The 16,309-nt window shown below is 36.9% G+C and overlaps 1 protein-coding gene and 2 non-coding genes across 5 annotated transcripts; all 3 read left to right on the plus strand.

The window, feature by feature from the left end:
• The first annotated feature begins 4,258 nt into the window (after positions 1 to 4,258).
• Positions 4,259 to 16,309, plus strand: pabir2 (PABIR family member 2). Of its 3 annotated transcripts, none has more exons than XM_056472392.1 (10): positions 4,259 to 5,155; positions 10,066 to 10,141; positions 10,227 to 10,280; positions 10,563 to 10,606; positions 10,829 to 10,883; positions 12,403 to 12,504; positions 12,593 to 12,678; positions 12,776 to 12,849; positions 12,945 to 13,041; positions 14,498 to 16,309. In XM_056472392.1, the coding sequence occupies exons 1-10, from the start codon at positions 5,031 to 5,033 to the stop codon at positions 14,631 to 14,633; spliced, it is 849 nt and encodes a 282-aa protein (XP_056328367.1). In that variant the 5' UTR covers positions 4,259 to 5,030; the 3' UTR covers positions 14,634 to 16,309. The 3 variants fall into 3 exon arrangements, with proteins under 3 accessions (XP_056328367.1, XP_056328368.1, XP_056328369.1); XM_056472393.1 differs by having other exon boundaries at positions 12,785 to 12,849; XM_056472394.1 differs by having other exon boundaries at positions 12,788 to 12,849.
• On the plus strand, positions 7,284 to 7,421 carry LOC130241285 (small nucleolar RNA U109). Its single transcript, XR_008838852.1, has one exon. It is a non-coding gene; the product is annotated as a small nucleolar RNA U109 (small nucleolar RNA).
• Positions 12,170 to 12,325, plus strand: LOC130241286 (small nucleolar RNA U109). Its single transcript, XR_008838853.1, has one exon. It is a non-coding gene; the product is annotated as a small nucleolar RNA U109 (small nucleolar RNA).

Consider the following 16,309-nt stretch of genomic DNA (forward strand, 5'->3'; position numbering starts at 1 on the left):
TAACGGAGGAGGAGTGCAACTGCAGTGTCGTGGCACGTTCTCACTATTAGGCACACTGGATCCCCTCAGGATGTTGTCATGCCCTTTGAAGCACACAACTTGGTCTCTCAGCAAACAAACTTTCTGGTTTTAGTGGAGTATTTTATACGAAAGCCCACATAAACTTATGAATCAAACTTAAAGTACTAAAACTTACATAACTATATTGCAACTATATTTTTAAGTGTACTTTGTGTAGTAAGTATACGAATTGCAGTGTAGTAGTATTTACAGTACAGTTCCAGTACTACCTAGGGCTAAACTGCCCCTCTTTTAAGTTTATAAACATACTGTAAGTACACTTTAAATAATAACAGTGAAAATATATCTATAAATGAAACTACACTATAAGTAAACACATAGGTAAAACAATATTAGATGTGTAATATCCTGTTTATAACTTCACTTTAAAGTGTAGTAAGTAAAATAATAAAGTAAAATAATATTTTTTTGTAGTTCAAGCAAATACACTTGAAAGTTCTTTAATAATCCTAAATTTAATATTTACCACCCACCACTAGGTCTATTTAATAATACATGTTTAATATCATAATTAAGTAACATACATTTAATATAAATTATTAAATTAAAGTATACTACTGTGATCTTTTTTTTGGGGGGGTATTTACATAAAATGTGCCTTTTAATTTATTTGACAAATTTCTAAGTTTATATTATATATTATTATGCATGTTTATAAGATTTAAGTCTAAATATATATTTAATAGGCTAAGAAAAGTAAATAATACAACACTACTTTAGGCTGAAACAAATCAACTTTACAAATAATTTAATTTAAATTACAATATGGTTTAAAGCATCAATCAAATCATGAATAACTTGAAAAACTGATGAAGATTATTATTATACAATTTTTACAAAAAAAAGTGAAAAAAACTGCTTGTTTTCATGACTTATCGATCAAGTATACTTTAAATACTCAATTATATTTTCATCTTAGATTTAAAGAATATTGTATAAAGCCTATTTTTAAAAGAAGTATAATAACAACTGTTGCTTCTTCCCTTTTTTAAAATCTCTAAGCTAAATCTTTATACAATCAATGCTTTTCCTGATAATTGAATAGTTAAAATGACAATAATATAGGTGATTTCATCTACAAATATCAGTGGAAGTTGCCATCACCTGACCTGCGTAATGACCTTGCAGTCGCCTGGCTCAAAATCTTGTGTCTCTCATTAGAAGAAGAGAAAAGAAACATTGTCTGCTGCCAGACAGAGGCCTTGCAGTGAGCTGTACGAAACATGTGACTGCTGTTGCTCACTGCTGGAGTGTTCTGTGTAAAGCTTTTTTATGCAAAAATTAGGTTTAGGGTGGAGAGAGTGTCATTACACAGTGAATGTGTAGGTTTTGACGGAAGCTAGAAAATAGGTTTTAACTACAACTCAGTGGCCTCTGTCTTTCATTTTACTTACAGTTTTTGCTTTTTTTCTTGACACAACCCATGTTATAATTTCATGTTTGAGGGTAATATTTTCTTGTCTGAATTCAGCACAAGTTTTATCTTGAGTAAAACATATGTAAATACAGTTTAAAATGACATATGGAGTCCTGCACATAATATTATCATATTTTTATATACATTTTTACCTACACTTTACCATTTTATCGCTCGTTTTATTTAAAATTTTTGTTTTAGCCGTTAGTTTTAGCAAATCCTGTCAATGATCTCATCCACAGGTGTCAAACTCAGTTCCTGGAGGGCCGCAGCTCTGCACCCCTTCTGGCTACAGGCCTGCCTGATCTGATCTGTTCCCTTGATTTGAGATAAGCGGACAAAATTATTAAATGATTTGTGCCTCGGTTTACTTGAAACAATTTAGTAAAACATAAGTATTAGTAATTTAACTTTTTAGTACAAATGTATTAGTTATAAAACTTTTGTATTAGTAATTCAGAAAGGCGGATTTGATAATTTGTTGCCACAATATACACAATTTTCCCCATGTCATAAGACGAAAATTAAAATTTTTGTTTTAGCCATTAGTTTTAGCAAATCCTGTCAATGATCTCATCCACAGGTGTCAAACTCAGTTTCTGGATAGCCGCAGCTCTGCACAGTTTAGTTCCAATCCTAATAAAACACACCTGATCAAACTAATTGAGTCCTTCAAGCTTGTTTGAAACCTACAGGTAAGTGTGTTGGAGCAGGGTTGCAACTGAACTATGCAGGGCTGCTGCCCTCCAGGAACTGAGTTTGACACCCCTGACAGGCCCGTATCCAGTCTGGTGAAAGAGATGGTTATTTGTTCTCTAAAAGTGGACCTTTTTGCAATTATTATTTTCTTTTTATTATGAGGTTTAAATACTCCATTTAGGGAGATTTTAAGCACTATTATTAGCTGGATTAGCTTGTTGGATGGTCCATTTTTGATGTAGCGAAAATGTTTCCTAAAGATTGATAATTAAGAAATATGAAAACAACTTCATTTTAAAATACAAAGTTATTACATTGTATATCATTAGAAAAAAATGTAGCCCGTTGTCATTTATTAGACAAATAACAATCTGGCCAGCACATTCAGCTTACCTCAGTCAGAATTTGGCCATTTGAATAAAAAACAATTTAAACATAATAATAATAATAATAAGAATGTAGAGCTTCACAATTTTTTCTAGCCTCTCTTAAAAACATTTTGAAAATTCATGTATAACAACAACAATCCGTTTTTGGTGCTTCAGACCTTTTCATTAGCCAATTTTTCTTTCATGAATAACGTCCATGATTCAGAATTAAAGTTAGGCTACTTGTGAAATGTTTTTTTCTGTTTAACAGCAGGTAAATAGTGACAGTTGACTTCACTTACGTCATATTCTGTGTGGTCTTAAAACCTTCAATGGGTTATTTGCACTATTTATGATGGCTTTGCAGTCAAAATTGGACAAATGAGAAAATAGTGGCAAAAATTTTGGACTAATGGCAAATTCTGGACCTTTGTCAGTGGGGGGTAGGTCTTTCGAAACACCCGTACCCCTCCTGGCTACAGGCCTGGCTGATCTGATCTGTTCCCTTGATTTGAGATAAGCGGACAAAATTATTAAATGATTTGTGCCTCGGTTTACTTAAAACAATTTAGTAAAACATAAGTATTAGTAATTTAACTTATTAGTACAAAAGTATTAGTAATAAAACTTTTGTATTAGTAATTCATAAAGGCGGATTTGATCATTTGTTGCCACAATATACACAATTTTCCCCATGTCGTAAGACGAAAGGTACTTTGTTCAATTCTTTTTGTAGTAGGTGGTAGATAAGAAGGTCAGTGGTTGATGACACACTGGTAAACAATCATACAGATTCAAATATGGCCAGAGGTCAAGTAATGAAGTCACTGCAAATAATTATTTCATACATTCACACATTTAGGCTGTTCAATGAACTCGATTTGGACGAATGATTTTTATACAAGAAAAAAAAAAGTTTCCAACAGAATCTCAAAAATCTAAATGTCTATAAGTACAACACAAATCATACAGCTTCATCCGTTTTATTATGGTTTAAAACCAGAAATGTCCAAAGTAGGGCCCGTGGGCCAATGTTAGCTAATTGCTTGCTTTGTCCCACCATCCCATCTGAGAGGGGAGTGAGACTGATGGAGAGCGTTGGATTTAATGCATTTAACACAGAGATCGTCATTTCTAATTTGATGTAACATTTTTTTTATGTTTTATTGCTGAGATACAAAACAAACAAACTGAAATTAAATGTTTCAATTAAATGTTGTAAATGAATCAGATCTTTTAATACTGTCACTCGACAGACAGACTATGCAGAAGACATCGGCGAGCAAATCAAAGCAACAACTAGTGTAAATCTGTTATAAATCAGATTGTTTTGTTTTTACTGTAGTAGATTCACTATAAAAAGTAAAAATAAATACTGCATTAGTAAATAAAGCAATGTTTTCTAGTAATTATTAAATAAATTAGGAAATTGCCCATGGAAACTATATTTATCTTCGACCCACAAGCCTCAATCAGGCCCTTCATAAGAAAAAGTTTGAGCACCCCTGCTTTAAACGACTGGTTTGAAAGCAACAATACAATGCGCATGCGTTTATCCGCGTGCATGGGGGCACAAAGACGTACCGAGGAAACGTCTCCAGGAAATGTGATTTGATTGGCTAGTTCGCCAGACGGTTACCATTCAAAAAGGCACGCCGGCAGGCATCGAGCTTCCTATTGGTTCGCAATGCTGTCAGTCAATCGGGTAGGAACCGAATGGGCGGGACTCTCGGCTGAGCTGTGGGTCCGCTGCGGCGTCCAGAAAATAGATAAACAATATGCTAACATATGATTAACGCAACTAAGTTATAAACTCATGCAATTAGTCACCGACACGCCAAACTGGCCAACAGAAGGTGTCGGAGAGAAGCCGCGCGCTTGTCTAGTGATTTATACGCGGATACCCAGCCTAGAACAGCAGGCTAGTTAGCTTCATGATGATGATGGTGGTGATGATGGCCAGCTGAACATTGTTGTGCTTTCACCTCTTGTTGTCATTGCGCTCAAGTTTTAACGGCAGAACCTTCATACATTCCTGCCTTTTCACGTATCCTTTCCACGCGTACTTCTTAAACTGAAATTATGTGAGCGGAGCTGCTCAGGTTGTGGTGTTCGTGCGCCATCGAGCTAAGCTAACAGCACAGGAATAGTGTGCACGGGCCAAACCCCTTTCACATATTAGCTTGCAGCTAACCAGCCGCTGGATCTACGAGTTTGGACCACAAGTGCAGTTTTGTAAAAAGGTATCAGAATGTTGGTTTGCAGAAAACAGCGTATCATTTCCTCAGGCGTTGATCGAGACCTGCATTGACCCTCAAGATCAACAACAACAGAAGCCCAAGTCTTTCTGTGCATGTTACAGAATGCACATAGAAAACTGAGACGTCGATCTGCTGTGTGCCTTTCAACGATGTAGCTTTGTAACCGTCGTGCTTTTATTGCGGCATACATACAAAGACAATAAGATGAACAACCAAGGAGTAATGTCACAAGAGAAGATGGAGCTGGACCTGGACATCCCTGCCGCACTTGTTCAGAGCGATGGGCAGCTGAGGCGGTCAAACAGCGAGCCCATGATCAACGGCCTCAGGTGACGATTGATTGCAATTTTGTGTTGTATTTCACTCTGTTATTCTTTAACTTTTGTTGTCATGCTGTGTTTCTTTAACTTTAGTTGTCATCTTGACATGTTGGAAGTGTCCGGTGAGATGTCCATTTTAAAGGAGTAGTTCACTCACAATATTTACTCAGCCCTCACGTGTTTCCAAACCTTTGAGTTTCTTTATATTCTGTTAAACACCGAAGATATTTCGAAGCTAAACCTGTAACCACTAATTTATATAGATTGAGGTAAAATTGGTTTAACATTCAGACATTATCCTTAATATAGTTGCAAAAAAGTATTCGTTGCAAACTATAAATAGGGAAGTCGTTATAATCGCTAATCATTACCAAAGTACAACAGTTCACAGTCAAATAAATAGTGTTAATGTTGTTTTGAAGTCATTCTTACATTTCAATTTCAGACCGAATATTCAGTAAACAATATAGGGGCCGTGTCAAGTAGGCATGGGACGATAACCGTTTTCAAGATACATCACGGTTTAGGAAAAGTCAAGGTTTTAAAACAGTCCAAATTTTCTGCAATATCGTTCCTAGGGTGTGTACGATTTTTTAAATGTACTTTTTATTAGGACAAAAGTATCTTCAGCAGAAAAGATAACTAAAAATGCCATTTTAAGTTGTTAAAATCTGTTTTTGAAACAAATGATGACAGCAGAAGTCAATAATTCATTTAGCCTGACATGTTTACTTTTCCAAAATATTTAAAGTGTTTTTTTTTTTTTTTAAACTAAGTGTTCAAAAGAGAAAGTTTTTGTATTTTACCCAGACATTTAAAATTATATATTTAAGAGCAATAATCACAAAACCGTGATACTGTGAAACCATGATATTTTTATCCAAGGTTATCATACCGTCAGAATCTTTTACTGGCCCATGCCTCGTCACAATTTATAAATGAACGAATGTGTGAATATAAACCAACTTTACCTCAGTTTTTAATAGTAGGAAAAACGAATAATATGGAAGTCAGCGGTTTCCTTATTCAGAATATGAGATTTTGTGCTCAACAAAAGAAATAAACTCAAGAAGGGGTCAAGGATGAGTAAACGATGGCAGTTCAGCCTAAAAAATGAAAGTTCTATCTCTTTCCCCGCCCATAGAATTGATTGACAGCCACATAATAACATGTCTCCATAGTAACATGTATAATCGCATCCACAACAGACTACGCAAAGCAACCGGGTTTAAATGATCTCTTCAACTCTCTGTGATCAGCAGCACCTCAAGAATGAGTTTTATAAATCGTTTCTAAAACAGTGCATGTTTGTAATAAAGACCGTAAAATCGCTTCGTAATTATTCACCACAGCCGCATGTCAGTACAATTACAAAAGAAAACGCTTCAATACTGGTTCATGGACTTTAGTCAGGTTTATTTTGTACATTAACATAACGGATATCCGTACAGCAGTGGATATTAACATGTATCTGTCACGCTTGCTGTGCAAAAACAGTTGCAAAGCTAAACACATGCACGCATGACATTGTGTGACTCATTGTTGTAGAAAGGCTTGAATTAACGCCACCAGAAATGCATCAAATAACTTTTGGGAAAATTCTTACCGTAGTAAAGGAGATCTGCTTCGTTCTTGTCTGTCACTGTGGTGCTTATGCGTGAGATGCAGCAGGAGAAGCTACACCCATCATGGCAGTAGTGAGCGCTCTCTTTGGATCTGACATGCATGTGGGAACGCTGGGCGGGGAGAACCAGCTCATTTCCATTAAAGGCACAGACAACAAAAACAGCTACAAAGACAAAACAGCTCAAATTTCCAATATACACAAGTATAATAAATCTAATCAGTATTTTAAGTTGAAACCTTACAGACACATTCTGGAGACACAAAAGATTTATATTAAATCTGGAAAAAGGGGTAAAATATGAGGTCTTTAAGGAGAAAGCCTGAATGTGCGAATATAAACCCAAGTTTACATCTGTCTTAAGTAGGGTTTTTGGAACTTTACAATTTAATATGGGTTTGTAAACAGGGATTCATCATGGGTGTGTTTCCAAACGTGAAGGTAAGTTCCTACTGTACATGCTTTTAATCCCTTAAAGTACAACACTTTAGACGGCTTACTAAGTGTTGAGTTATGCATGACTGTTGTGGATGCTCTCTCACTGGTAGGGAGTAAAGTCATGCAGCCATGCTAGATTAACATGTTTTGAGTCATCAGGGCCACCAGTCTGTCAAGAACAGACTGTGTTGGTAGTATATAACTCACACATTTGTATAGGAGTGGTGGTAATCATGTTGCAATGAAATAAAAATTCAGCCTGTCTAGTTTCTAAATGCATGGTTTCAAAATTAAGCGTTAATAATAGTTTCACAATAATGTTGTAACCGGATATGTGTTCTCCTTGGTGATGTGAACAGGATTTAACCAATCATTAAAGGCTGAATCGCACCAAGAATGATGACCATGCGTGTGCTGCAGCTTTAATATTAAAACCTGGAAGAGTGGAAGACCACTGGTTACCCCCGCATTTTCCTGATTTTTTTATGATAGAGATATTTGATTCATTAATACTGTATGGTCTGTGGTAAACCACTTTACTCATACTAGGGTGTTTTGTTGTACAGCATATACTACACAGATAACTACTTACAAACATTACTACTTACAAATTTGAGTCTTTAGCTTGAGTATAATTCTCATTATCAAGCAATTTTAATTTTACCACAGAACTTATTTTACTCATGAACTGAAAAACCCCATCATAAAAACGTAACCGCAAATTACACTTACAGGTTTTGACTCCAAGATATTCTTTTAAATTTTGGAAACCACAACACAATTATGATGATGATGATAATAACATAGTCACAGATAGGGATATGTGATTAATCGAATCGCAATCGCCATTTTGAAACATTGCGATCAGCTAATTGCAAGAGGCTGCGATATGAAATGTATATGTATTATACATTTTCCTCCAGCCAGAGCAAATGTGTGACTGCCATCTGTGTGTGACAGTCTTAATAGCCAACTGAGTTAAAGCTGCGGTCACGATGGACTTTTCTCCCCATAGACTTCCATTCATATGCATGCGAATGCGTCAGACCGGAAACGCAAGCTCGTGCGGCAACTTTCGCAGTTCACTGTGTTGGAAAGTTCAAGCCTAGTGAACTGTAACCTGTAAAATCGCATCACTTGATTGCGCGACACCAATCGAGGATCTTAACATGACATCTCTGCACAGAAATTTTTAAATATGGACCAATCGCTTGCTTTTTTAAATGTCTTATCATCTTGTTTAATCCTGCCCCTTTTCGCAGTGCCGTACTACATTATTTCGCGAGCTCAAACTCTATTATAACTGCAGCTTAAAACAATCAGGAAAGCGCGGACAAGTGGGATGATGGCGTCTGCCGCTACAGAAGCATTAAGTAGATGATTTAATTTAAAAGGAAAACAGAATGTCTGGAATATGGGAATATTTTGGTTTTAAAGTCGCAGACACTGAACAAAAACAGGTCATTTGTAAGAGCTGTCACAGAATTGTTGTTACTGCATGAGGAAATGCAACAACCAGCACATAGAGAAAAAAAAAAAAAAAGCACCACAGGCGGTCAACTAAAAGCATTGCCACTGACACTCAATGTAGCTAGCAACAGCAAAGTACAACTTCAGAGTTGTTTGCAGCTGTTACACCAAATGAAAAAACATCACGAAGACAGCAGGAGATAACTAACGCCATAACTCATTACTGTTTGCTCTAGAGAAAAATTTGTTTAATTTTGGAATATTTATAAACAAAATTTGAATGAAGGTTGGAGTTATTTAATACCTTTCCAGTTCCTTTTTTAACTAACACTCACTGCATTTAAATTTTTAGCAGTAAGAAGCTATGGCAGAATATTGAGCTGAAGCTTGACTACAAAATTAAATTACAATATCTGTCAAAAAAAAATCGCAATTAGATATTTTCCCCAAATCGCACCACCCTAGTCACAGAGGATTGATACTGTTTGTCTGATACCGCTATCTGGATATTTTTAAAATGGTGAATGATTAAGAAGAACAGCCAATCTGATTTGCAATGTTGAGTTGGGAATATAATTTACCATTTGAACATTTTTGATACCTGTAATGTTTTAAAAAGCAATCAGTTACAAGAAATTGTACCACTTGTGACTTTAACTGTGAAAATTTTATTGAATTAGTTTTATCATTCAGTTACTGTACGTCAGTACTGTTAGACTCTGGACATGATAAAACACTTTATTTCAATTGTATCTTTTTCTTGATTATATTTATAGATTGTTATGCATGAAAATACTCCCAACACATCCAAATGCAGAAATGCACTGCAAAAAGCACCGATCACAATGAGAATATGTCTGGGGACCCCAAAAAGTTTATAGATTGTTTATTGGTTTTTATCAAGATGTAAATAGTAAACATTAATTCATCAATCTCTGACTAAACGTGTGCATAAAAATACTCACAACACATGCAAATACAAATTCAAATAGCACAGACCACGACAAAAACGTGCCAGGGACCCCAAAAAATTAATAGATTATTTATTAGATTTTATGGAGATGCACTCCCACTGCAGAATCATCTCTCGGTCTAACATTATAAATTCTTTCCAAACAGAGATATTATGTCATCTGGTGATATTGTATTCATAACGCAAAATAAAGAAATATCGCAATGCTAGATTTTTCCAATATCATGCAGCCCTATCATAAAGGTTTGGATCCACTTGAGCGAGAGTAAATTTACATTTTAAGGGTCAACAATCCCTTTAAAACCCTCTCCCACTACTTTATGGACATCTTTCTTTTTTATTTTTTTAATTTAATATTTTAATTTTGAATTGTGTTTAGAACACACCAAAGTTAAAAACATTCTCTTTCTCCAGTGATGCTTCACAGGTGTTCCAGAGAGAAGTCCTTCGCAGCAGAAGAAACAGCACTACTGTTGTTCGACCCAATGTGGTATGTTGCAAGCAAGCGGCACAAAAACGTATTACTGTGTATTGGATAATGCACTTTGCTTATTGGATGTTTTATGCTCTTTTAGGTTCCATCTTCGCCAGTACGTGTTCCTAGCACAAGGCTACAGAGGATCAAACAGGTGCAGTGTTTGCATCAGCACACCATGAAATTTGACTTGAGGATGTAATCTTAGCATGTCTAACTCGCCACTCTTGTGTACGAGCACATGAGAGTGCGTGTTTAAAATACATGCTGAAATTGCTTTTGGAGTTTTCGTTAACCACCAGTTTTCCAAATTTAGACTGGTTGGTAGTACCGCACTCCAACATTATTGACATTAGAGAAGTATACAGAAAGTCATTTTTGTGCTGGTGATGTTTCCCCTCATGTTAAGGTTTCTTCTTTGCTTGCTCACTTGTAGGAAGAAGGTGTTGATGTGATGAACCGTGAAACTGCTCATGAACGGTAAGAGCTCACATCTGCTGAAGCCCCAGGGCATTGCTTTCTCATTTATCAGTTGCTGACAGCAGGTTTTGTCTGTTTGTAGTGTTCAAAAGCTTCACTGATGGCTGGACATGCTCTGTACACACTCAAATAAGCACTTTTATTAGACTGCTTTGCATATTTAGGCACGTTTGTATACATTTTGTTTTTATTTTTCCCAATATCATGTTGATTTTTTTGCAGAGAGGTGCAGGCAGCCATGCAGATGAGCCAGTCTTGGGAGGAGAGTCTGAGTTTGGTACGCCTTTATTTTTGTTTTTTAACAGTGACATACGTTTATCATCGTTGCAACTATTTGATCGGAAATGGAGTAAAGCTATGTTTTTATAGGTAACTTAAACTTATTATTATTATTATTATTATTAATATCTTTAAAATCTAATCTGCTCTCATGACTCAAAGCTGAATTTTCACCTTCAGTACTTTTCATTTTTAGTGTCATGCTAAATTTTTTGTGTAAATTTTAGTGTAATGCTGATTTGCTTTGGGTTTTTGCTTTATAAAATTTTTCCCAAAAGTAGGGAATGTAGGGCTGGGCGATTATGGCCTTTTTTTTTTTTAATACTTTATTTTATTTATTTATTTTCCACAAAAAAATCGATTTACGATATAAATCAATATTTTCCCCCACAAAAAGATGCTTTGAGTTGGAGGATAATAACCTATCTAACCTCATCATAATTTTATAGGATCTAAAGATGCTAAAGAAAAAAAAAAGCTGTCATTTGAGCAAATTTAACAACATCTATTTATAATTGCATACAGGTCCTGACTCTTCGTGGTCGTTAAAAATCCCAGGATATCCTTTGAAAAAGTAGGCGTTTAACCCTGGCATACTGGCTAAATTTGCCCACTGGCCTTTGTCCATCATGGCCTCCTACCATCCCCATACCATAATTTGTTGTGCGTTTATTTAATTTCAGAGAGAGCAACATTTCTCTGAGTTCTTCCCGGCTCGCTGCAGCTTTGTGTTTTTCTATGTCAAATGTGGGGGAACTACGGGAACCCAGAGGGAAGTGTGTTAGGATGTCTTGGGTGAAAACCGATAACCATTTAAACAAATCGATGTAAACCACACACTAGAGTTAATCGGTCAAATCGATTTATCGCCCAGCCCTAAGGGAATGTAGTCAAATCTATATTTACTCAAATATTCAATTCATCTTTATCTCTATAGCGCTTTTACAATGTAAATTGTGTCAAAGCAGCTTAACATAGAAGTTCTAGTAAATTGAAATTGAAACCGCGTCAGTCCAGTTTTCCGTTAATTCAATTTAGTTCAGGGTGGTTTAATTTTCACTGCTGAAAGTCCAAACACTGAAAAGCAAATCCATCAATGCGAAGCTCCACGAGTCCCAAACTAAACAAGTTAGTGGTGAGGAACAAAACTTCACCAATTGATGACGTGAAGGGAAAAAACCTTGAAAAACCAGGCTCAGTTGGGCACGAACATTTTTTTTTTCCTCTGGCCAAAATACTTGTATATGTTTTTATATGATATGTTTTTCACATGCTTGATAAATTATGCATGCGGTAGCAATATGGCTAAACTTCCTCTTTCCCTTGTTGGTGGGATTGTGGAAGAGAAAATAAAGCATGCTAGAGAAAAGCTCATGGAGTTATCAGGGCCACCAGTCTCTCAAGAACAGACTGGTTTGGTAGTATAATACTCCAACACTGTATTAGCTGGTAATTGGTTAACTATTAGGAATCCTGTTATCGTGTTCTGACTTGTTTTATTTTGCTTTGGTCTGTAGAGTGATAATGACCTTGAGAAGTCTTCATCGTCATCTCCGAAGCGGATTGATTTTGTGCCTGTGTCTCCTGCTCCTTCACCCACTAGAGGGATTGGAAAGAAGGTATCACTTTTTTTATTTAATCAATATAGCTTTCTCTGATTATATAGTCTTTTTTGCTTTTATTTATTTCTCTCCTTTCTCTGAGTAGCAGTGCTTCTCCCCATCTCTTCAAATTTTGGTAAGCAGTAATGGTCTGACGCCCAGTCCTGTTCCCAGCCCAACACGCCGCTTCAGGTGAGTTCTGTTTAATCTCCCACCACAGCAGGATTGAGTCATGTAGATGTCAGCCAAAATATTGAAACCGAGTAGCTGATATCATTCTCATCAAAAGTTTGCCCAGCAGGAGGAGTCAGAGCCCGATCAACTGCATCAGGCCCGGCATTCTGGGCCCTCTAAAACGCAAGGGTAAGAGGGCACACTTGACACTTTAATAATGTAATGTTTTTTTGTAATGCATTTACACCTGTGAGATGCCTATACATATTTCTGTGTATGCTCAGGTGAAATGGAGACAGAGAGCCAACCCAAGAGACTCTTTCAGGGAACCACCAACATGCTGTCCACAGAGATGTCCCACTCTCCTGAACTCAACACATGGTGAGTTATTGCTGCAAAGTTTTGATGTTTTTAAGTGCCCTGTTATGCTAGTTTAAGGGTGGTTTCACACTAGCACTTTTGGTCCACAACCGGGTTTGTTTGACGTCAGAGTTCGGTATGTTTAGCTAGTGTGAACATTGTCTTCTGAACTTGGGTGGCCACATGTGAACCGTACCCGAGTCTGCCTGTAAGAGGTGGTCTGGGGTACGGTTTGTGCGAACTCTGGTACGGTTCACTTATTATATGAATGCAATCGTAACAAAGAACAGAAGTGAACCACCAACTGTGCAAAAATTTTTTTGTTTTCATGACGTTAATTCGGTGTGTGTGTCACTGTGCATCACCTACCTTGGTGACAAGCGAGACTGACCCAGTGCAAACAGTAACGTCTCCACCAGAAACGACTTCAGAACATCACGCAATGTCTGCAGAACGTTTTTATTAGTTTCAGCGGCAGATAGACGCAAGTAGCTCTCGGTATTTTGGTTTTATTAGCAAAACCAAAACTTTCAGCTAAAACAGAACAACCATGATATGCGGGTGTCTTCATTTTGGTGGTTTGCTTTCATGGCCATTACCTGGCAATAGCTGTACACAAAAAAGCAGCTTGATGATGCAAGCGTACCGGGGTTCAGATAGGAAAAAAAAAAGGTGTGAACGCAAACTAGCCGAGGAGGGACTATTGAACTTTGGTTTGGACCAGGCATATGAACCGAGTGAAAGAATCCTAAACGTTTGTTTTGGGGTCTCGCACTAGAGGGTTACATTCTTGGTCATAAAATGCCAGAATTTTCTCATATTTTGTTTTTGTTTATTTGTTTGTTTACACTTTATTGTGCCTAATGGTGAAAATTGCCTTGGGACTCTTGGCCGACATTTGCACACAATGAACAGAAACAGACATAAAAAAAAAAACCCACAAACATTCAATCATGAACAAATATTACATATTTAAAAGTCTAATTGATGTAGGTAAAGATTTCTTTTGTTATTAGAGACTAAAATATTCATTAATCTCTTATCAGGACAATCTGTGGATGGTACTTGGATTTTCTCAGATAACCCGTTTACAAAAATAAATAAATAAATAAATCATGTTTCTCGCCTTTCCCTGCCATTAGCGAACCTCAAGTTCCATTTGCATCTCAAATTACAAAATTAGCAAAACTTGACAGCACATATCCTGGCTTGGGTAGGTGATTGCATAACTCCTATTTTGGAATATGTGGCTTGGGGTTGATTTGAAAATCGTTATAAATTAACAAAGCACTGCATGGTTTAGCTGATGTTTTTAGTGAATTTTTTAGCTCTATTATGTCAACATGCAACTTGTGTTCTTCTCAGATTGGACTCTTAGCCGTGTCTGAAAGTGGCTACACTCTTCACTGTGATGTAGATAATTCCAGCTTCGATAAAGACCTGTCAGTAACAACCTCTCTGTTTGTCCCTCTATCAGTCTGTCTCCAGATCTTCTGGATGGGAGTCTCAGTAGCGTTTGCTCCTCTTCAGACTCGCCTGCCAAGATGGAAGGAGTGTCTCCCTCCTCCAGTAACTCTCCCCTCACACCCCTTCAGGATCTCTCTCCTAAATGAGCCCGCAGGCATCACACGAGGAAAGAGGCCCTTTCTCACTCATTTTCCTTTTTCTTTTTTTTCCCCCTCCAATGCCTGTCCGACATGGCATATGTTCTTTTCCTGAATTGTCCTGTAATGTTACGTGTAAAGCTGCCCAGGAGAGTATTGAGTATGGGACAGACTCTAAAGGACATGGAGAGACTCTGGATGATTTTTGCATCAGCTGCTATGAATAGATGTAAAACATGGTATATAGATCTCTATCAAAGCGAACTACGTCATGGAGGAAGGTTTTTTGTTGTTGATGGTTCCGTAATAGGGCAAATATCTTTTTGTTGATTTCTTTGAAAAGGAAACCGCTGTAAAAAAGGAGAATAACTACAGGCACGTACTTTTTATTTACAGTCTTGGCTTGCCAACCGATATTGTGTGTGAGGATTTAACTTATTTTTTGGCTTTTGTTTTATTTGTATGTAAGTATGTACATAAGATTCGTGGCAAACGGTAAAGAGTCTGACTGGGAAACTGACAGCTGCCTCTTCTGGAATTTTATTAGCGGTGCAACTGCACTTTAAAAAAGGGGCTGAATATCAATTTGAGCTTTGTTCTGAGTTTGCATATTTAATTATTCAGGATTGTTCAAGCAGATGGAAGAAACGTGTTTTTGTCCCCAGAGTTTGGCACTTGGTTCTCTGTTAGAATGACATTCGTGGTCCATATGTACAACTGATGCAGATGGGATCTAATATTGCAGCTGTTGGTAACCACTAAATCTTTTATTTGAACACTACAGAGAAACAAAACTGCCAGTGTTGATTTGTCAACTTAAAGAAATGTGTATACAAACATGGTATCTTAACACCGCTTTCAGAGAATGGAGCGAAACATCTGGGCTGAGATAAATTATGGCCCATTTCTGTTGTTCTGGAAGCAAAGGATTTGGAGGAGAATGTGCTTTTACAGGTGTTGTTTTAGAAGGCGACCCATAAGCAGTTTACCATGTTGTGCAGAAGTGTGAAGAGGTGAAACCCTCCCATCGCTGAAGTGTATAGTGATGTTTTCTATGTAATCTACTGAAACAGTGTGCCATTAAATTTGTATATAAGAGAAATGTACAACTGTTATTGTAGAAGTTATTCATTTGGGGCTGTAGTTACTTTAGGAAATAGTCTTCTCTTTTGTAAATGGTTTTCTAAATTTCATCAAAAGAAATCGCTTCATTTCCTCAAGCATGATGCGTTGCAGCGTAAATCACCTTGTGCAAGAAAGTGATTTGTAAAATCCTTTTCTTTTTTGGGATGAAATGAATTGAAAGAGTGGGGATTTTTGTTCACATTACAAGTGGCACATGAAACCACAGTGTAAATCTTTTCTGAATGTCTTTGCAAACAAAAGTTGAAGAAAAAAAAACGCGAGTGGGTCATGTGGATCCAGAATCTATCCTGTAGTGATGGGTGAAGTTTGTTTGTAGTTTGCTTTGCTGGTTTGTTTGTTTTTTGTCCTGTGGACGTGTACAATTCCTAATTTAATGATTTTACTCTGTCCTGTCTACTCGTACAGTACTTTTAAAGCCTGTGCACATGAACTCTGCTGAGGAGGACTTTAGTGCTGTCATGAGAATGTGTCGTTGTGCTCTTCACACCCTCAACAAATCCTCCTCCCATCAGATCAGAAATAAATTATTTGTCCAGCTA

This window comes from Danio aesculapii, chromosome 14 (genome assembly GCF_903798145.1).
Source record: "Danio aesculapii chromosome 14, fDanAes4.1, whole genome shotgun sequence".
In the NCBI taxonomy this organism is placed as follows: domain Eukaryota; kingdom Metazoa; phylum Chordata; class Actinopteri; order Cypriniformes; family Danionidae; genus Danio; species Danio aesculapii.